We start from the raw sequence: 23,055 nt of genomic DNA, 5'->3' as shown, positions 1-23,055 counted from the left end.
TTAAAAGGGCCTTTTAATAATTTCACTTTTCTTATGTTTTTACTCATAGATAATTTGCTGTAGTGCGTAAACTGTACAAAAAATGTAGGCTTATTAATGTAAATTGATTGACTTGATTATCAGGAAAGGATTTTAATTTTTAAATCAACTGTTACTGGGCGTTTGCCAAAAATTCAAAGCAATTCAAAACTCTCTAACTAGAACTACTACATCCCTATTCAATCAAATATTATGACATAGACCTGAAATTCAGATCTCCTCCTGTCCCCCAAAAAATCCACACCATGTCACTTAAAATAGCACATTTAAAAGGAAATATCTTAGGATTACTTTTTTTGGGAGTGGGCGCAGGAAGAGAACTTGGAGATATGATTTTATTGCATTTTGTTTTACTCTTCAACTGATCCATTGAAAGGTACATTTTAACTCTTTCATGGCTAACCTTAGCTGCAAGAATAATCAGGCATTTATTTCCCCACAGGAAGAATACAAGCATAATTCATCATATATTGTGCTATACAGACATCTCTAAACAGTTGTTGCGCTTCACTAAAATGTCTAAAGGAAGACCACCCCAGGTAGTTGGCTGCAGACACATCTTAGCAGCATGGCACAGTTATGATTTGACACATATAGTCTTTATAAATCCAATGTCTATGAAGTTAAACAAATCTCCTTCTTATTTATAGTAACAGGCAAGAGCAGATCTCTGCTGTCTTGTTACACAGATGGTTATAACATTTTTATAGTTAACTTACAACCACTGATGCCTGAGGAATAGACACACATCTGCCCCAAAATGCCAATCTTGTAGGTTCTTTCTTTTCAGCTACCAGAAACATAGCTAAAATAGGTGTTAAAAGCCCATATATGTAAATGCTCTACACAATTTGTGAAGATATATTATATATTTTTACACACACACACACACACACACACACACACACACGAATACAAAATCCTTTCTGGCAGGTACAAATGTGAACAAACTGTTTGCCAGATACATGTCTTCTATTATTTCAAGCAAGCAAAAATAATAAAAGATCACATACCAAAACATACCATTCAAATGTCATCAAAATAAACTTTTTATGAAATTCTCTCTGGAGGAAGTAATAAAAGTATGTACTGTATTGATTTTCAGACTACAGTATTATTGTACAGAGTACCCAAATCTCTATTTACACCATTCTAAACAATCCTTGAAAATACAGGATTTACAAGCTTCCAAATCATTAATTTATTGATAATATAAATAGCTTCAAGGATCCACATGCACTTGATAAACTATGGGCCATATACTCCATCTCATTGCCTAGTGCAGGAAAAAGATCAACTATGGAATAGGCCTGACAGGCTCATGCAAAGAAAGGAAGTGGCTAAAAGAGGTGCGCTCCCATTATAGGTAGACAACTTTCTCCATTTGCTGAAACTCCATACTCCACCTAGGCTCTAAGAAGAAGTGTGCGTTTAGAAGAGGGGCTAGCTACTTTAAGTAACATGATTCGCTTTTTAGCCAGCAGCTATTCCAACAGACAGGAGGTCAAGAGTGTTGATGCTGCCTGAAGAGATGAACTATGTTCAAATGCTTACACTAACTAAAAATCACTCTAATGATTAAGAGGAGAGATGTATTCAGAAAAGTCAAATGATAAGTAACAAAAGCTGAATATACCAGACTAGATCAAAATCAATTAAAGCTTGAGACCTGATGAAATCATTGTCTATGATATTAATTTGCAACCATACTAACAAATTAATAATTTCCATCATGAATATACCTAAAGCAAGTCTCCCTCAGCTCCCCCCGCCACAACCTAGTACAGGTCTCATCACTACAACAGGAAGAATTGTGGGCAGAGCACTTTAAAACTGGTACTGAAAGTGCAGACAATGCAGACCACAAACCAACATTTCAGGTGAACCTACAAATGGCAACTAGATTTAATATAATTTAGAATGTGTATTTTTTAGGGAGGAGAGGAAGATGGCAGCGGTTTGTTTGAACTTGTTTTTTTGCTATATTTGGTTATATTCCTTTTCTGGTTGCCTCTATAACTGGCCTTGTAATAATAGTAAAGGTGGATTTTTTTTCTCCAAAAGAAATAAATTTAAGTCTTTTTTCTTCAGTTGGGCAAAATGAAGGCTTCAGTGACAACATTACATTTTAAAATTGAAACTGATACTAACATGGTCTTTGCAGCACACTGTTCAATGTGACATTTCTTCAGGATTCAGAATTGTGACGTTACCAAATGAAGTTGTCCACACAGCCCCAAGAACAGCGCAATGATAAGGTCATCTTGATTCAAATACCACATTTTACACCTTGTTTCTGAACTAATTTACTCACCTCTAAAAAATCCAAAAGCATGTGGGAGCAAGAGGATAATAAATTTAACAAACTGATGTAAAAAGAAGATGGCTAAATGAAAGAAGGGAGGAGAAGCCAAGGAGGACATCATGGACTGCTAGATGATAACTGAACAGCCCATTTAGCTTCAGAGAATCTAATATCTCTCCTTTTGTTCCACAAATTTCTCAGCTCAATTCCATTTCAATAGCAGGTGTCAACCATCTATCATTCAGATGGACATCTACTTTCTTTTAATTATATATTTCATGGAGCAAACAAAAGAAAGGGATGAATATTTACATTATATTCAGAAAAGTACTCAAAAACAACTTTAATTATTGTAATTTAAATATAAAATAACCCTTGTCCTTAAAAACACTCCATAACAGAACAGATGTTTATGAACAAGCATATTTTCTATAAAGATAGAATAGGGAAAGTCTTATCTTGTCTATTTTCATTGACACAAACATTCCCAAGCTGCTGCTTCCGAACAAGTTAACTGATCAATTAATAAGGTCTTACTCTAATGAATGTTTCATGGGACTCAAAAAGGACTTCCTCTATAAAATAGTTATTGACCCTGTCCTTTATATCCCATAGCGAAAGTGATGGCAAACAAGAGTAACCTTCCTCCCCCTCCACTATAAATAACATATTTCATTACAATATAAATGCAAAAATGTAATTGTAGAATGCCTCTCATCTGTGACAACAAATGATTGATTCACTGAGTATCTGTGAAATATCAGAGCCATCTGGTGAAAGACCAGAGAAGCAAAAACAGAAAATATGGTACTAATACACAAAGAAGTCAAGGATGATGATCGTTGTAGTTACCATCCTGTAGGTTTAACTGTAATCCTAAAGTTCATAGAGTAATCTTCTAAAGAGCAACAGAATTTTGAACACCATGTAGGGTATATTTATGAATAACACAGACATTAGGTTTTGATAGAATTTCAAAGATAGCGAATGAAGGGATTGAAAAATTCACTAAATACCGTATTTTCCGGCGTATAACACGACTTTTTATACTAAAAAACATCCCCCAAAAATCGGGGGTCGTCTTATACGCCGGGTATAAACATACAGGCAGTCCCCGACTTGCAGGTACGAACGGGGCTTTTCTCGCCCCGGAGGACACAGACTGCGGGACCTCATGGTCCCGCCGCCCGTGTACTCCGGGGCGAGAAAAGCTGCTCCGCGTCTCCCTGGTCTGCAGACCAGGAAGACGCGGAGCAAAGCCGCAGAGGGGCTCTGGCAGCGGGGCAGCCCAGGCGTGCCTGGGCTGCCCGAGCCCCTTCGCGGCTTTGCAAAGCCTCGGGGGAAGCCGGCAGCGGGACAGCCCAGACGCGCCGCGGCTGTTCCGCTGCCGGCGTCCTCAGAGGCTTTGCTCCCGGTGTCCCTGGTCTGCTGGAGATGGTCCCCAGCAGACCAGGGGCACCGGGAGCAAAGCCGCAGCCGCGGCGAGGTCCCGCGCCTCTGAAGCTTTGCCAGAGCAAAGCCTCAGAAGCGCGGCACCCCGCCGCCTCCCCGGCTTTGCTCCCGGTGCCCCTGGTCTGCTGGGGGGGGGGGGGCGCAGCTAGTGCGCCCCCCCCCCCAGCAGACTAGGCTTTTGTTGTGGACCCTGGGGCAGAGCAGCTGGGGCGCTGCCGGTTGGCCTCTTAAGGGGGGGTAGTCTTATACGGCGAGTATAGGCGAAAACCTATGTTTTAACTAGAAAATTAGGGGGTCGTCTTATACGGCCAGTCGTCTTATATGCCGGAAAATACGGTAGTGTGTCTCAATTTTATTAAGCACTTGACTCCTAGAAAGTTGAAATCAATCTCAATTAAAATTTTAAGAGTGATAAACATTGTCACGTACTGAAAACTGCCTAAAGTACCAAACAAGATGACAAATAAATGGGAAATAAACTGGAGTCTATTCAAAGTGAGAACCCTGGAAAGCAGTAATGCCTTGCTTCTGATTTGCTGTCTGCTGTTACGCTCTAAAAAGACCTCAGTGTAACAGAGGAAGCAAATCAAAGGCAAGCTTACTGTGTGGTACAGTAGCAAAAGTAATATCTTGTGCTTGCATACAAAGAAGAAATGCACTACTGTGCAGAGATGTAACCATTATATACCATGTTCATGAGATCACTGGTATGAGAAAAAAGGACAGCTGAACAATGTAGCAAACTCCATTATAGGCAGTCCCCGAGTTACGCGGATCCCACTTACGAACGGGGCTTTCTCGCCCCGGAGCTCGCAGGCAGCGGGACCGCCCAGAGCGCAGCGGTCCCGCCACCTCGACCTCCGGAGCGAGAAAAGTTGCTCCGGGTGCCCCTGGTCTGCTGGGGACCGTCTCCAGCAGACCAGGGACACCTGGAGCTAAGCTGGGGAGTCAGAGGGGTCCCGCGCCTCTGAGGCTTTGCTCTGGCAAAGCCTCAGAGGCGCGGGACTCCGCCGCCGCTGCCGCTTTGCTCCAGGTGCCTCTGGTCTGCTGGGGACCGTCTCCAGCAGACCAGGGACACCTGGAGCAAAGCTGGGGAGGCGGAGGGGTCCCGCGCCTCTGAGGCTTTGCAAGAGCAAAGCCTCAGAGGTGCGGCACCCTGCTGCCGCTTTGCTCCCTGTGTCCCTGGTCTCCTGCGGGGGGGGGGGGGGGGAGAGGCGCAGCTAGTGGCCCCCCCCCAGCAGACCAGGGAGACGTGGAGCAAAGCCCCGGGCCTGTGGTAGAGCAGGTGGGGCGCTGCTGGTTGGTCCCGCAGCACTGCTCCTTGGCGCTACTGGACCAACCCGGCAGCACCCCAGCTGCTCTGCCCCAGGCGTCCACAAGTCAGCCGCTGTTGAAACTGACCAGTGGCTGACTACAGGAAGCCCCTGCCCCGGGGCTTGCTGGAATCAGCCGCTGATCAGTTTCAGCAGCAGCTGACTTGGGGATGTCTGGGGTTCTTAAGTTGAATCTGTATGTAAGTCAGAACTGGTGTCCAGATTCAGCCACTGTTGAAACTGATCAGTTTCAGCAGCGGCTGAATCTGGATGCCAGTTCCGACTTACCTACAGATTCAACTTAAGAACAAACCTACAGTCCCTATCTTGTACGTAACCCGGGGACTGCCTGTACTGTTAAAGTGAAGAATAGCCTGGGTAAGGCAGAAAGGCTGCAGAAGTCTAGAACAGCACAATAAAAACCTCATTCAAATCTGTTTTTTATTTGAGTAAAGTATCCAATGCATATGTTAGAGAAAGTTGGCTCTTTTTGACTTGTTACTATACTTACTGTACACAAACTATTGAAGTTCATGACCTTTGGGACTTAATACATTAGCTGTTCTTCATTGTGGAAGTTGCAAAACAGGCTTACTGTGATTTTTAAGCTGTTTCTAATAACATTCATTTAACTACTTAAGAGTTTAAATATGGGCCCCTCTTTATGCAAGGTATTGGGAATCCTCTCGCAAAATACCAGTTTTTATGGTGTTGAGACAGGGACTGCTAAGGTTAGTGTTCGCAGACCAGGAATTTGGTTTCCACTCATTCAGAATTGGGACTGCAACAGTAGTGGCACGGTTGGATATGAGAGTTAGGGCAAGTAAGGCACTGGCATTCAGAAGCATGTGAATGTACGTGAAACCTCAGGTAGGAATTTTTTCATTGTTAGCATTCTAGATGCAGGAAGACAGGCCACTGACAGTGGCATGGATCTGTGGGCACTGTATTGCTTACAGAGTGCATAAGCGAGCATCCAGGCTGTCTGGGGTTCACAGGTGGGACTTAGTGATGCAGATGTTCTGAGCTATCACAGAAGGAGGGGCATAATATAAGACCAGCTATTGCTGGTTCTGTACACTGGGGGAGACAGGGGGTGGATCATCAATCGACACCAGATATAACTGTGGTACGCAGTGGAGAAAATGATTTAGGAACATGTCAAGGAATAGAGTTAGAGTTAAGAGGGGGCTAGGGGCTGATCTTGGAACTTTTCTCTAAGAATAAAAATTTTTATTGTAGGACATGCACATGCAAGGTGTGGCAGGGAATGTGAACCTAACACTCCCCAGGTCAAGAAGGCCAGGAGCTATGTGAATAGAGAGATGGCTAAAATGAGGGGGATCACATTGGGTTCAGTAATTTTGCATCGGGTGTGTCTAGACTACAGAGAGATGTAGATTAGCCAGATCGGAAGAGGGAAATGAAGCCGCGATTAAAATAATCGCGGCTTCATTTAAATTTAAATGGCTGCCCCGATCTGCCGATCAGCTGTTTGTCGGCAGATCGGGGGAGTCTGGACGCGATGCCCCGACAAAGAAGCCTTTCTTCATCGACACAGGTAAGCCTCGTGAAACCAGGCTTACCTGTGTCGATGAAGAAAGGCTTCTTTGTCGGGGCATCGCGTCCAGACTCCCCCGATCTGCCGACAAACAGCTGATCGGCAGATCGGGGCAGCCATTTAAATTTAAATGAAGCCGCGATTATTTTAATCGCGGCTTCATTTCCCTCTTCCGATCTCGCTAATCTACATGCCTCCGTCGAAGGAGGCATGTAGTCTAGACACACCCATCCTGACATAATATATTGGGCACCAGAATTATTCAGGGAGGATAGGATCCACCTGTTAGATTTGGAAGCATACATGTTTTTGGCAAATACTATTCTGCCTGCCCCTCAAGTAGGGATTACTCAATGAAATTAACAGGCAGAAGTCTTAAAACAAATATAAAGTAGTACTTCATACAAAATGTGACCTGTCAACTGTGAAACTTATTTCCAGAGGATGTTGTGAAGGCCAAAAGTATAATTGGTTCTAAAAAGCATTAGATATGCGCATAAAGAATAGGTCCGTCATTAGCTATTAGCCATGGTAGGCGTGTCTTTAAGTTTCTCACTGCTAAAAACTGGGACTGGACAACATGAGTGCCCTGTTCTGTTTGTCATCTCGGAAACATCTAGCAGGGGCCATCACTGGAAAATAGGATACAGGGCTAGATGGACTACTGATGTGACCCAGTATGGCTGTTCTTATGACAACTCATCTGAGTGCCCAAACAGCATAAATAGCCTACAATAAATATGCTAAATCAATTAGATTTAAATTCTTCTGAGAACTGAAGAAACTGAACATGCTTTCCTATTAGTTACCCAAAAGAGCAGAAGCAAAAGAACAAAGGATGGTCTGTGAGATTTCAGTCATTTTCATAAGAAAAAAAGCTTTAGTTTTTATTTTGTTTATACAACACATACCACATATAGACAGATTAATAGAACATCCTACCTCAGCTTCATTCTCTCATGCATTCTCCCATGCTGGATACACTGTTCCTCTAATTCATCATTTCTTCTCTGCATTTTCTCCAGTCTGTCACAAACATACTCATTTTTCTGATTAAGCTGGCTGATTTCAGATCTAGAGTAGTAAAAATACAGTGATGATGGATGATGTCAAATTTCACCATATAGTGTAGGCTCGACCTTTGTTATACTTCTGTACATGTGTGTGTAAATACATCCTTATTAGAACCTACATAAACAAATGTGTTTATTTTCACATCCTAGCATCTGGAGACACGACACTGTGGTATGCTACTTTTTGGTAACCCAGTTACAATAAGAGCAACCTCTCACAGACCTCAAGCAAGACAGAACACCTAGTTTGACAATCCTGACATGATTTAGGCATGCAAGAGTGCTTTGAGCAGCTCATTAGCTATGAGGGGGAATGACGACTAGTGTGTCTTTGCGCCTGCCTAACAGCAGAAACCTGGATATACTGGGGATATCAGATGCCTCTGGTATCAAGCAGCAGCTGAGTAGTTTTGTGAATGTTGGTGGTATGAAAAGATTAGACAGAGGCATGTAAGTCCTTTTATAAATCTAGTCCTCTGTGTCTGTATGCTGGATATGGTACAGAACTGGAAACCAGGAGGTCTTCAGATCTAATTCTGGCTCTGACAGACTCTTTCAGCAGCTTTGGACAAATCATTTGAGTTTCCTCATGTGTAAAAGGGATTAACGGCCAAGAAGCACCACCACGGTGGGGGCAACAGGGTCAAAGTGGCATCTCACTTTCCCACCATCATGTGGGCTTCGGCAAAAACCGTGGAGAGGAGCTAGACAGACTCCAGATAAGAGACAAAAGTAGCCAAAATGGCCATTCGTAGAACTTCACAGTTTTGACTTGACTTTCTCTGCCCTGCTCTGATTGGCTGCTCCAACACTCTCCTCTCATCTCCCCTTCTTCACAATGTCTTCTCAGCATCACTCCTCCTCTTCCCTTTCCTGCCCCCGTCAATGTCTTTCCCTTCAACGTCCCCTCTCCTTTTCCTTTAGCTTATCACTTCTAACTAAACAAACCAGAAACAAAACATGGAACCAATATGATGTGTTCTGCCATCACTGATTAAGCTCTTAGGACTTTTGTGTTTGTGCAGCTCCTAGCACAATGGGTCCAGGATAGGGATGTTAAATATTGTTTAATCTAATGATAGTGTAACTGCACCAAATTTTAGAAATTACATGATTATTCAATGACCTCGGGGTGAGGCCAGCAGCCAGTGTGCTCCCGGCCCCCCACCTGGGGACCCCCCTGCAATTCCACACTGCTGCCTCTGTGAGGCAGCAGTGCAGAGTGGCAGGCGGAAGCAGGTTTAAAAATTGGCTCCCAGCACAGACTGGCTCCCACACTACTGTCTCTTATACAGAAACAACAACTCAGAGCAACAGCAGCCTCTGTCTGTGGGGACCTAAGGACCTCTCACCCAAACCCCTGCTGCTAGGGGGAGGAGGCCATGATTTTTAAGTCACTCCATATTTTGAGGTCTAATTAATGATTTTTTGTAAAACAATTCAGTAAAATGTCTCTTTCCTACTTCCTTCTACACTGTCTCCTGCATAGTATTCCGTTTAGCCACCACACATAATCAGAGCTTACCTATTTTATTCTGCAGTGTCTACTCTTGTTCATCAGGAAAAAATAGGTCAATTTTATTGAATTACAATCACAAGCACTATAATGTAACATTTTTAGTGACATAATTGGGATTGGGATAATTCTTCTTTAAGTGGCTAGCCTATCATCTTAATGATTTGGTTTTGCAGACAGATTTCACATCCTGGTACCACTAAGCTTGGGCAAGCTACTCCTGGTATTGAATGTAATGACTGCAGTCTCTAAACAGAACATCAACCAAACATGCAGAAAAATAGTTCTACCGGGTGTGTGTTCTTTACTTCAATTAAACTCACACAGTTGGACACCTACTGTTGCCAAAACAGTAATATAATTTATACATTATAGTCCAAACAGTAAAACTACACTAAAAGTCATTTAACAATATTTATAACACCATAAAATACAGTGTTAAAATATATGAACTGCAATATGTACCAAAATTGTAAAATTTGTTTCTCATCATCAGTGATTAAAACCAGGATCATTGCTCTAGCTTCAATACTCACAACCCTGGTGACAGATTAGAATTCAAATCTTAATGATCAATTTACAATTAACAAGATAGAAGTGAAACAAATTAAACCAACCATTATATATAACGAGACCCAATGGACTCCCATTGTTCCCCTTAATTACAAAACGCAACTCACAAATACACAGTGGCAGTTTTAAGCATCAATCCAAAAGCCTATGAACTCAGACATTAACAATCAAAGAAAAATGAACAAAACAACATAGAAAACCTCAAAAAGTACTATATTTTGATTTTTTTACACTTGCATGTGCATACAGTACAGTATTTATCTTCTAGGTAGCCTGAAGGGTGTTAAATCTGTTCAGAATTCTGTCCTGAGGTCTATCAAGCTGTAGGTAGGGGTTAGCGCACAATAAAAGGTTTTAACCTAACAAAAAATATTATAAATAAATTAATGGAGATTGCCTATCTCCTAGAACTGGAAGGGACCTTGAAAGGTCATTGAGTCCAGTCCCCTGCCTTCAGAGCTGGACCAAGTACTCATCCCTGACAAATTTTTGCCCCAAATAGCCTCTGCAAGGATTGAACTCACAAGCTTGGGTTTAGCAGGCCAATGCTCAAATCACTGAGCTATCCCTCCCTGCAACTGTGCAGGAACAATATATGAAATATACCTAGGCAGATACAGAGCTGGAGCTACCATATTTCATGTACAAATGCATTTGTAAAACTTATTCTGCTTCCTCTAACATACAACAGACATCTATGCTTCTACTGGATCTCTTATTGCAAGAGCTTAAGAGTCTGTACAGACATTAATATAGCATCATAAGACTCCTGTGAAGTATCATCCACATTACCAGTAAGGAAACTGAGTCACAAGAGATCCCCAAGCAGGACTGTAAACATATTTAGGAATAGAAATCATATGTTCTGGTCCCAGATCTCTGCTCTAATAACTATGTAGACAACATATTATGAAATCTGCAAGAAAAGTCTATTTTAGAAGAAAATGCATTCTTCATTGACTCTTGGAATTGAAGCTGCACATACAGTTAACATGAGATAACAAGATTACCTCAAGTTGAGAGAATGTGAAAGCTAGCGTCACACTGGGCACTCTGACACAGCTTCAGCTGGCCATTCAATAACAAGCGGAGGTTACTCACCTTCCTGTAACAGACATTCTTCGAGATGAGCGTCCCTGGAGATGCTCCTCCAGTGCCTCAGAGCCAATTTTTGATAGCAGTACATTGGGGCGCCGCATGCGTGGTGCATGCAGGCCCCCCCAGTACCATCGCGCATGCGTGGCCACCCTCCCTTCAATTCCTTCTCTATCCAGAACCCAGCGTAGGAGAACAGCTTCTCGCTTTTTTTTCTCCAGAAGTAGAGGGGAGCAAGGGAGGGGAGCGGAGCACCCCCACAGACACTCAACTCAAAGAACTTTGTTACAGGAAAATGAGTATCCTCCTCTTCTTTGAGAGAGACATGACCCTGGGGGTGCTCCACTGTAGGTGACTGCAAAGCAATTTGTGTTAAGGAGGCAGGGACTTGGGGTCAGGTAGGCAAGCTGTTTGCAGTATGGCTTTTGTTACTGTAGTGTAGCGGAGAGGTCCAGAGGAAAGTGCGTAGTGCTTCGCAAAGATGTGTTCTGATGCCCATGTGGCAGCAGCACATATGTCATCAATGGGGACCTTCCTAAGGTAAGCGACCAAGGTGGCGACCGCTCTAGTCGAATATGCTCATATTGAGGTAAGTGGTGGTAAATTATTAAGAAGTAGCATGTGGCAATGCAGACAGAGATCAAATGAGAGAATCTTTGTGATGATTTTTGACTTCCCTTGCTGCGATCAACAATGGAAATGAAAAGTCAATCTGAAGGATTTTGTTCTGTGGATGTAGTAGAGTATCCTTCTGACATCAAGGGCATGCATCTATGCCTCGCAGGTGTTGGTGTGAGGTTTAGAAAAGAATACAGGTAAGTGTATAGTTTGGTTTAAGTGGAAGGGGGAGTGCACCTTTGGTAAGAACGTTGGGTGTGGTTGCAGGGAAACTTTATCCTTAAAAAAGATGGTGAATGGCGGGTCAGCCATTAGGGCGGCCATCTCACCCACTCTACATGCTAACGTTATTGCGACTAGGAATGCTGTCTTTAGGCTTAGATGGAACGGAGAGCATGTGGCCATTGGTTCAAATGGAGGTTTAGTAAGTGTCGTCAGTATCAGGTGTAGATCCTGTGGTTCTCAAGAAGCATGAGTGTCCAGGTACAGGGCCTGTGGGCCTTTTAGGAAGCGCTTAGTTACTAGATGTGCGAACACTGTGGTGTCATCAACTGGCATGTGGAAGGTTGCTACTGCTGCCAAATGGACTCTGATCGAACTCAAGGAAAGTTGTGATTGCTTGAGATGCAGTAGATAATCTAGGATTGTGGGGAGTGGGGCATCCTGAGGTGGTATATTGCGGGAGGCTGCCCAATGTGTAAAATTAGTCCATTTATTAATTTATATCTTTCTTGTTGTAGGAGCCCTGCTGTGTAAAAGGATGTTGCATACCTGTTGTGAACATTGAAGATCTACACCTATGAACCATCAAGATACCATGCTTTGAGATAAAGAATCGGAAATGAAGGGTGAGGAGTAGTGGCTTCTGGTTGAGATAGTATGGTTGGACTATGTGAAAGGATGATTGGCTGCTGTCGGGACATTCTGTTTAGGAGGGGAACCCACGGTTGTTGAGGCCAGCAAGGTGCTACGAGGATCACTGTGGCTTTGTCCCTCCATATTTTTATGAGTACTCTGTTGAAGAGGGGAAAGGGGGGAAACGCGTAGAGCAAGCGTGCATACCATTTGAAGATGAGAGCATCCCCGAGGGATTGCTTCCCCATGCCCACTCTGGAGCAGTACAGTGGACATTTCTTGTTCGTTTTGGTGGTGAATAAGTCTATGTGGAGATGTCCCCATTGCGTGAATATGTCCCTCAGAACTGCACTGTTAAGTTCCCACTCATGGTCTTGGGGTAGGGCTCTGCTAAGGGTGTCCACTGTTGCATTGAGGACACCGGGGAGGTGGCATGCACTTATGGAGATGTTGTGGGTGAGGCACCAGTTCCCGAGTGTTATGGCCTCCTTGAAAAGTGCCTGTAATCATGCACCTCCCTATCTGTTTATATAGAACATACAGTCCCTATTGTCCCTATATATTCTGACATGGGTTCCAGTGATGTGGGGGAAGGAAATGCTGGCATGCCAGCCATACAGGTCTGAGTTCAAGGACATTGATGTATAGTGTCTGCTCTGCTGTGATCCATAGGTCCTGTGTTGTGAGTCCTTTCATATGCACTCCCCACCCGGTGAGAGAGGCATCTGTGGTGATGACCAAAGTGGGTTCTGTGTTTTGAAAAGGTATGCTCCTGCAGAGGTTGTACGGTTTTGTCTACCACTGTAGTGATCTCTTTAACCGCGTGGGAGTGATAGTGTTTTGGTCATCAGGTGGATGCTAGGCTTGTAGTTGAGCCTGAGCCAACCGTGGATACACCTCACAAATATGTGTGCGTTGGGGCCACAGGGTTGCACGACGCCCTGTGACTGACTAGTTGTAGACAGTTGTTGACCATAATGAGTGGCATTGTACAGCGTGAACGCGCTAGTTGGCTGATTCTGAGGAACCTGTCAGTAGGTAGGGAGGCCACAGATGTGGTGGAGTTGAGATGGGCGCCAATGAATTGTATGGATTGAGTGGGTGCACGAACTGATTTGCTCTCTTTTATCAGAAGTTCTAGTGCTTGGAAACAAAGTTGGACCATATGAGTACAGCAGAAGGCATCGTATCTGGTTCTTGCCTTGATGAGGCAAACGTTGAAGTAGGGATACATGGTGACTCCCCACTTCCTGAGGTAAGCCATGACCACTTCCAACACCTTGGAAAAAAAACGTGGTGCCGCGGAGAGTCCGAAGGGTAGGACTGTGTATTGGTAGTGTTGCAAACCTAGGGTAAAACGGAGAAAGTCTGTGAACAGGTCATATGGACACATGAAAGTATGCATCTTGTAGGTCGAGAGACAAAAACCAGTCACCAAGCTGCAGAGCAGGGATAATGGTAGCCAATGTGACAATTCTGAATTTTTGTCTTTTGACAAATTTATTTAGCACCTTCTGGTTCAGAATTGGGTGCCAGCTGGGTTTTTTTCTCTGTGAGGAAGTACTGGGAGTAGAAACCAGTCCTGTGAAATTCTGGCAAGACTGGTTCTATGGCTCCTAATTGTATCAGGTAATCCACCTCTTGCTGCAGTATGATCTCACGAGAGGGGTCCCTGAAGAGGGATAGGGTAGGTAGGAGAGAGAAGAAAGGGATGGTGTATCCAGAGGAGATTGTATCATCTACTTGTCAGATGTGATGGTGTGCCATTTGTCAAGAAATGGCAGCAGGTGATAATTAAAGGGCTTGGTTGTATTTGGGAGTTTTGGAGGAGATAGTGCAGTTTTCAGTCTCTCGACAAATGGCTCAAATTCGCTTATTTGGCTGGGATGGGTGGTTGGAAGTATTAGTTTGGGGTCGCCACCGTTGTTGTCTATTGTGGCCACATTTCTGGAATGGCAGGTGGTCTTGCCTTTGGTAGTCATATGTAGGTTGTGGGTATCTTAATCTTTGGTATGGCTGATATCTATACTGTCTTGTCCTTGTTCCAGGTGTCTGGATTACTGGAGTTTTTCATTGAGCGGAGGACCTCGTTGGTTTTTTATTAGAAGAGCTTCCCACCCTCAAACGGCAAATCCCCAACTGATGGTTGGATTTGGCAAAGGAAAGCCGACGAATTGAACCATGAGGCTCGTTGCATGACACCTGCCGTGGCTGTTGTTCTTGTAGCCTTATCAGCTGCATCCAAGGCAGCTTGAAGGGTTGTGCATGATATTGCCTGGCCTTCCGAGACAATCACTCTGAATTGTGCCTTTTTATTCTCTGGTATGTCATCAAAGGTGTTGAACTTTGAATAATTATTGAAATCGTATTTGCCGAGAAGTGCAGCGTAGTTAGCGACTCTCAATTGTAGCGTGGCTGAAATATACACTTTCTTCCCAAGTGAGTCAAGTCTTTTATTGTCCTTATCGGAAGACGTAGAACGGTTTTGTTGCTTATTCCTTTGCTGACCGTATCCACTACCAGTGACTTTGGTGGTGGGTGAGTGAACAGAAATTCTGAGCCCTTAGGTGGGACACAATACTTGCAGTCTGCCTTTTTGCAGATAGAAGGGGGAATGAGGCAGGTGTTTGCCACAAAGTCTTGGCGGAGCCAAGAATGGCAGGGTTAATTGGCAAAGCAATTTTTGAAGAAGGTGTCACCTGAAGGATATTTGTGAATTTGTGCTGCGTGTCCTGCACTTCCTCCATGGGAATGTTCAAGTCAGTTGCAACTCTTTTAAAGAAGAGAAGTCCTCGGTGGTTGTGGAGGATGGTGGCATGATAGCCTCATCCATACAGGACGGCGAGTTTGTGCCAAGTAATACCCCTGGAGCTGAATCTGGAGAGTCTTTTACTTCAGTTTCATTATACCCCATACCTATTTGAGGGGATCTGGTGAGGGGAGAGAAAGCTTTTGCCATGTGCTTGGTTTTGTGTGGTCTCTGTTGAGACCATTGATTCCACAAGTTCCCTGTGGAGGGTGGGTAGGACATTGGTGGTGGCATCCACGGATATGGTGGCCAGGGAGTTATGGGTGCTCTGGTAAAGTCAGGCTGGATGGAGTTAAACGACATTCCGGATGCCTTTGTGCATGGAGATAGCTGCGGTAAGAAAACCGCTAAGTCATAGTCCCCTTCAGTTGATAGGAGGGAGGGTGAGTTTGTGTAATTGGATAGCGGTGAGTGAGGCTGTTTGTCATCAATCAGAAATGGAGACTTTAGGGTAGAAAAGATCGCCAGGTCTCTGTGTTCCCTGTAACTAATGGTTACAGTTGTTATAGAAGAACTAGAGGACACCAAATGAAGTTAATGGGTAGCAGGTTTAAAACTAATAAAAGAAAGTTCTTCTTCACACAGCGTGTAGTCAACCTGTGGAACTCCTTGCCAGAGGAGGCTGTGAAGGCTAGGACTATAACAGAGTTTAAAGAGAAGCTAGATAATTTCATGGAGGTTAGGTCCATAAAAGGCTATTAGCTAAGGGATAGAAATGGTATCCCTGGCCTCTGTTTGCCAGAGGCTGGAGAAGGATGGCAGGAGACAAATTGCTTGATCATTGTCTTCGGTCCACTCTCTGTGGGGCATCTGGTGCTGGCCACTGTTGGCAGACAGGATACTGGGCTAGATGGACCTTTGGTCTGACCCAGTACGTCCGTTCTTATGGTAGGAATGTGAGGCATGGAAAGTTCTACAGCTATGGAGGAAGATAGCGCTGCTTGTGCCAGAGGAGCAGAGTACTCATTATGCTTGCAGGCAGCGAGGGGGGGGGGAGGGACATGGGTGGTGCCGTGGTGACTGCATGAAGCGCTGCTACACTCGGCGCAGTGGTAGTCGGCGCCGTGCTTGGTGCAGAGCTATTTGAAGCAGGCACGGTGTGGCCCTTTCGCCTCTGGTTGGGCACCTAGTGTGGTGCTTTTATGATGACGGCAGGGCTCTTCTGAAGTAACTGGTCTATTGTAGGTGATGAGGTGGTGCTTGTTGGAGTTACTGGACTGCCTCTTGCCTGATCACCATTTAAGCGAGCGCAGGTGTTGCGGTAGTGAAGTGGCCCATTTCTTTGGGGACTTAGGAGGTTTATCTCCTTTGGCTTTGAGGGTCTGCCCAGAGCCAGGAGTTGAGGAAAGGTGTTTGCCCTTCTCTGTTATGATCATTTTCAAGCGTAGTTCACTGTCTCTCCGTGTGTGCGCTTTTAGTTTGGCACAGTGTGGGCAGTCCCATTGTGAGTGTGAGTGCCGAAGGCGCTTAACACACTTATCATGGCCATCTGAGGCTAGCACAGCACCATTACAGTCTGCAGAGCATTTAAAGCTGGGTGAGCCCATGTGGCAGCAATATTATTCCTTATCTAAGGGAGCCTGCTGACACGCCTGTGTTTTTTTTTTAAACACTAACACTACTAACTAGAAGGGAAAGGAGCTTGGAATGAACTTATCTATCTAAATCTCTTCAGAACAGGTGAGGACAAGAAGCACTGTGGAGGTCCGTCTGAAGCCAGGAATGGTAGAGAGGAACTGAAGGGAAGGTGGCCTCGTATGCACGATGGTACTAAGTGGGGGGGGAGGGGATGCCCCGTGCACACCTCGAATGCACAGCCCCAATGCACTGCTATCAAAAATCTGCGCTGAGATGCTAGGATGCACCTATACCTACTGTGAAGCACCCCCAGGGACATCTCTCTCGAAGAATGGTGAGATCATCTTTCTTATTTGCAATTCTGACCTTATCACACAAAATTCCTCAACTAACTTCCCATTCCTCAACATTTTTATTTTAATCTTCTTGTCCTTACCTTCATAGTCGAAGACAATTCCACCTCTCCCAACTTATCCATTCTTGATCCTGGATTGAATCAACCCCTATTCCCTGCACTCCAATGGATATGAACCTCAACCCACCATATGTTCACTTCTCACAACTGTCTTCATGCTTTCATCCACATCCCAATGCACAGAATGCTCATTATAGATCAAGTTGCTATAAACACTCTTTCACATCCTTGACACATCTAGGTCATTAGTCAACCAATACTAGCTAAAATGATTGGACTAGGGAATTGAGATTTTACATTAAAAATATTTTCCTTTTTTTGCCCCCATCCTTCATGTTACTTGACAAGGTTTGTGTGTATTTCATAAGCCCTTAATAATGTTATGTGGGCAGGTGGAATAAATCTAATTTCAATTATTTTAAATTATTACTCTGCCCACAACCAATCATGGCTTCAAGATTTACCAGCTCTCTGAATTCTTCCTTTTCTTGCCACGTCTTCTTATGTTGCTCTTATAATGCTGGACAACCTGAAAAGCAGATTGGCTGGCAAAAATGTTACTTGTTTGCCTCCCAAGGAACCAGCCTGACATTTGCAACAGGGGAGTGTCTTTTTAAAATGTCCCATCTTATATTATTACATTTGTTTTTAATCCCTTCTCCAAATCCTTTGCTTATTGAATTCACTTTGGATTAAATTCTCCCCATATGGAGAGCATGCATGAAGTCTACACTCTTTCCGCTGAGACCTGAAAGTAAAATTTAATGGTGGATAAGCATGTAGAGTCTCTCTGCAAATTGATGAGTTTCAGTCTTTTGCAAAGTCAAGTGGCTTATTTTATTAATACCACATATGAACTCAATCTCAGGGCTAGACCCGCAAAAGTATTCTTTGCAGGATAACCTTTTTATAGCCTAAAAGTTATCTGTAAACATGATGTAACAATATACTGTAAATGGCCATAATATAACTACTTTAGAGCAGTGTCCTCTGTAAACTGTGCACTTGTGTGGCTGCTCAAGAGTGATTCAAATGCCTTCTAGCTGATTAGAGTGCCTACAGCTAGGTTTATGTTTCTACTGGTGGTGCACATTGCACATGCCTCAGTGCATATCGCAAAATTATTCTGCACATAGGTGGAAAAAATTAGAAAGAACATGGATTCAGAATCTCATTTTTAGTTGTTCCACATATAGAACTATCATTTACTACAATGGGAATGCTGCATGAATAGAGGATGCCACAATGAGACTGAGAATGCCACAATGACTGGAGGATAGCTAAGGTGACACCAATTTTTTAAAAAGGCTCTAGAGGTGATCTTGACAATTATAGATAGGGAAGTCTAACTTCAGTATCAGACAAATTTGTTGAAACTATAGTAAAGAACAAAATTGTCAGACATTCATATGCACATAATTTGTTGGGGAAAGTCAACGTTGGTTTCCTGTAATAGGAAACCATACCTCACTAATCTACTAGAATTCTTTGAGGGGGTCAACAAGCATATGGATAAGAGTGATCCAGTGGATAGAGTATATTTAAGATTTAAAAAAAAAAAAGCTCTGACAAAGTCCTTCACCAAAGGCTTTTAAGGAAAGTAAGCTATCATGGAATAAGAGAGACAGTCTGCTCAGGGCTTGGTAACTGGTTAAAAGGTAAGAAACAAAGGGTTGAAGTAAATGGTTAGTTTTCAGAATGGGGAGAGTTAACTAGTGGTGTCCCACAGGGGTCCGTACTGGAACCAATTCTATCCAACATATTAATATATGATCTGGAGAAAGATGTGAACAGTGAGGTGACAACCTGTAGATGATATTAAACTGCTCAACATACCTAAGTCCAAAGCAGACTGAAGAGCTTCTAAAGGACCTCACAAAACCAGATGACTGGGCAACAAAATGAAGAATGAATTTTAATGTTGATAAATGCAAAGTAATGCATATTGTAAAATATAGCCCCAACTATATGTATAAAATTATGGGGACTAAATTAGCTCTAGCAACTCGAGAGAGATCTTGGAGTCATTGTGGATAGTTCTCTGAACACATGCAAAGCACAGCACTCAAGAAACCAAACAAACAATGTTAGGAATCATTAAAGGGACAAAGAATATCTTATTGCATCTATATAAATCCATGGTACACCTACGTCTTGAATACTGCATGCAATCTCAAAAAGATATCTTGGCATTAGAAAAAGTTCAAAAAGGGCAACAAAAATGATTAGGGGTTTGGAACGGCTGCCACATATGGAAGGATTAATAAGAATGGGACTTTTCAGCTCTAAAAAGAAGATAACAGGGTGATATGATAGAGATCTATAAAATCATAACAGTTATACAGAAAGTGAATATGGAAAAGTTATTTACTTTTGCCCTTAACACAAGAACTAGGAGTCACCACATGAAAAAACAGTTATTCACCTTTGTAACTGTTGTTCTTTGAGATGTGTTGTTTATATTTATTCCAATTAGATGTGTGTGCGCTGCATACGTGACTGTCAGAACGCTTTTCCCTTGCTGCTACCTGTTGGCTTGGCTGTGGTGCCCTCTGGATTGGCGCCAATCTGGCACCCCATATATAGCCTACCAACCTAATTGCCCCTCAGCACTTTCGTGCCTGCTGCTCCTACAATGGGGAAGGAAACGTGGCTATGGAATAGATATGAGCAATATATCTCGGAGAACAGTTACAAAGGTGAGTAACCACTTTTTTCCTTTCTTTGAATTCTTACTCCAATTAAATGATTCACAAGCCTTGGAGGAAGGGTTGGAGTCAGAGTCTGATTCGAGGACCATGGATCCTCGAATAGATTCTGTATTGATTATTGTACTGTGGTATAGTGTGACGTAAATGTATGTTCTGAAAACCTAGTTCTGGCCCCATAGATTTCCTGGAAGGGTATATGAACCAGGAATGCCAATGAAAAAGCTCGTGCTCATATGCAGTGCACAGTAAAGTGGTGGTAGAGGGACCTTAGCCAGGTTGTGACAAGTGCGGATGAACGTGGTGATCCCAGGAGGATATATGCTGCAATGAGACTGGCTGTCCCTTCACCCAATCTGCCTATTGAGTAAGACTACTGGCTATGAACAACGAAAGGATTTGATCCTTTTGATGTAGAATTCCAGTGCACACCTCATGTCAAGCGAGTGCAGGCAGTATTCCTGGGCATTCTGATTAGGCTTATAGTAGAACATGAGAAGAAAGCTATCTTGCCTGGTGAGGAAGCTGGAGACCACCTTTGGGAGAAAAGTTGGGTAAGAGCAAAGCTTGGACATTGTCTTTTTGAGAGACCATTTATAGAGGTTCCGAAGTTACAGAGCAACCAGAACGGCCACCTCCTAGTTCAGGAAAGGAGAGAGCACGTTACGAACGGCTCAAATGGTGGACCTGTGAGGGTAGAGAGGTTGAGGTCCCAAACAAGAACAAGGTGAAAAACCGGAGACTGGAGCCTGTCCCTCCCCTTCAAGGAAGCACCCTACTAGGGGGCTCAAGAAAACCATGTGGTCTGCATCTCCGGGATGGAAGACAAGAGATGGCTGCCTAGATGCACATGGAATGAGGAGGGCTCCAGACCTTGCCACCCCAGCAATACCAAGCAGTCACCTATGGAACAGAGGTAAAAAGAGGGTCCAAGTTGTGCTGCAGGCACTAACACAAGAACCATTTCCATTTTGCCAAGTATGTGAGACTGGTGGAAGGCTTCTGGCTACTAAGTATGTGTTGAACCTACTCCAAACAGGCCTGTGCTGTGGGGTTCAACCATAGAGCCGCCGTGCCGTGAGATGGAGAGGGTGCAGGTCCAGGTGAAGCAGACACCTGTGATCCTGTGTGATGAGATCTGACAGCAGAAGCGCAACTGACGGCGGCTCCAGGAGCATGGGGTACCTATGCTGACAGGCCCAGGCCAGGACTATCAGAATGAAGTAGGTTTTACCCATAAAAGCTCACATTTCTATATATTTTTCTTAGTCTCTACAGTGCCACAGGACTGCTCATTTGATTTTAATATTACAGACTAAAATGGTAACCTCTTGGAGTCTTTTAACCAAATAATTATTTTTTACATATTTTCAAACAAACGACATTAGAATTGTGATAATTTGACTGTTAATTTACTAATTCTTATCTGAAGAATATTAATCTTAAGAATATAGCATGCCATCTCGCAGATCGGACTAGTTCAAGTAATTTAAACAGAAACATCAATTTAAAAGTGTAAAATCAGAAATACCCTAGGCAAAATCCGTCTTAATTTCCCAAGTTGTAAACATTGTAACGGATTTGGGATAGGTGCAGATGACAAGTTTTAGAGGAAGAGAATAATAAATATAAATACAGTAACTCCTTTCTAAGTAGCAAGGCTAATGTAAAAATGACACCTACCTGTTTTTTTCTGTTACATGTTCCAGCTTTCTTGCTAATGTACAACATTCTTCCTTTAATTTTGCTATGAATGTATTCTGGGAGGTCAGCAAAGAATCCAGTTCATTCACTAGAAATTATATTTTTATATTTATAAAATTAGGACTCGGATACAAATATTTAAAATATTCTTATTCCCTCACCCATCCTTTTTTTAAAGAAAATATGGTTTAAATTCTAGGCATGTGAATATGGGATAATGGCATAATCACAATTTACCAAAGAATAGCTACACTTTAGGATTTCTGAATGGGAAAAATCTAAAGCCACTTCTTCCCTCAGACACTCACAAACATGTATCTTAATTTTCCATTAGGATATAATCTTACAAGGTACCAAGTGCCCGCTACTTCGCTTGAAATCATAAATGGAATGTGGCCATCACCTCATACCACCAGAGTTTTGAACAGTTACCCTTATTGCATCTTTCTGATGGGATGAGCAAGCAGTCTTACACACAAAGGCAACTCAGCAAAGAGGCTATTTGAGGTGAGAATGGACAACAAGCCTTTTGTGACAAACTACCATAAATGCCATATTCATCTTGTTTGTTTGCTTTTCTTAAATTTGAGAATGACTGTTGTGTTTGAGGGTCACTAGATTAGCAAACACTGGGCTCTGAAGTCCTCCAACTACTTACTCAATAGGTAGAGAATCAGAAGTGACCAAGGTATGCTATCCATCTTTGCAGAAAAAAGATCATTTAGTCCTTGGTCTTTGAGTCTGACAGCCAGCATTTGACAAATATGAGGTAGAAACATAGACCTATCTCCAGAGGCAACTGCATCTAGCCCACCATTATATTTTGATTAGTTTCTGTTACTACTGACCAAAACTTACTACCTAAAAATTCAAGGTCTTCAATATTTGAGAAGAGAGACCCTGTATTCCCTAAATTTCTAATCTTAAAATTTTTCCTGAAATTGTAAATAATACGTTTGTGTTGTTCCGTCATATTTAATAAATTACATATAATGAAATACATTTTATACAATTATGACTAGAGTACTGTAATCATTTCATCTGTAACCAACTTACAGTAGTAGTATATAATATCCTCTATAATGCATAGATACATAATATCAGATATTTTTGTGTACAAAAATGACCATTTTTTCAACTCAGCCCACTCTTACTAGAGCTATAAAGCTTACACATTCAATCTTGTTTTAATATACTCAAATTAAACAATATCTTACGGGCCAGGATGCTAATATGCAGATATGCTGAATAGAGTGGAGAAAGAAAACAGAGAGCTCTTTTTCCTCTCTCAACTTTTTATAGATGCCAGTCATAATGCAGCTGTTTGTACTTTCCTAATACAAAGCAAAACCCGCTAGTACCAGTGACAACACAGCAGGAGGTATGTCTATGTAGGACAGATGGTGGATGTGGGCCCACCACCTCTTGTACCAGCTAGCAC

The 23,055-nt window shown here is 42.9% G+C and overlaps 1 protein-coding gene across 2 annotated transcripts in view; it reads right to left on the bottom strand.

Moving 5' to 3' along the window:
• SDCCAG8 (SHH signaling and ciliogenesis regulator SDCCAG8) overlaps window positions 1-23,055 on the bottom strand; it is a 157,679-nt gene that overhangs the window by 40,744 nt on the left and 93,880 nt on the right. For both annotated transcript variants that reach the window (XM_075924862.2, XM_075924861.2), the window contains exons 15-16: window positions 21,594-21,702; window positions 7,613-7,744 (exon numbers count right to left, since the gene is read on the bottom strand). In XM_075924862.2, coding sequence (XP_075780977.2) covers window positions 7,613-7,744; window positions 21,594-21,702 — 241 coding nt within the window. The remainder of the gene's footprint in view (window positions 1-7,612; window positions 7,745-21,593; window positions 21,703-23,055) is intronic.

Source organism: Pelodiscus sinensis, chromosome 3 (assembly GCF_052426305.1).
Source record: "Pelodiscus sinensis isolate ZL-2025 chromosome 3, ASM5242630v1, whole genome shotgun sequence".
Taxonomy (NCBI): Eukaryota; Metazoa; Chordata; order Testudines; family Trionychidae; genus Pelodiscus; species Pelodiscus sinensis.
This window is presented reverse-complemented; position numbering and strand designations above follow the sequence as displayed.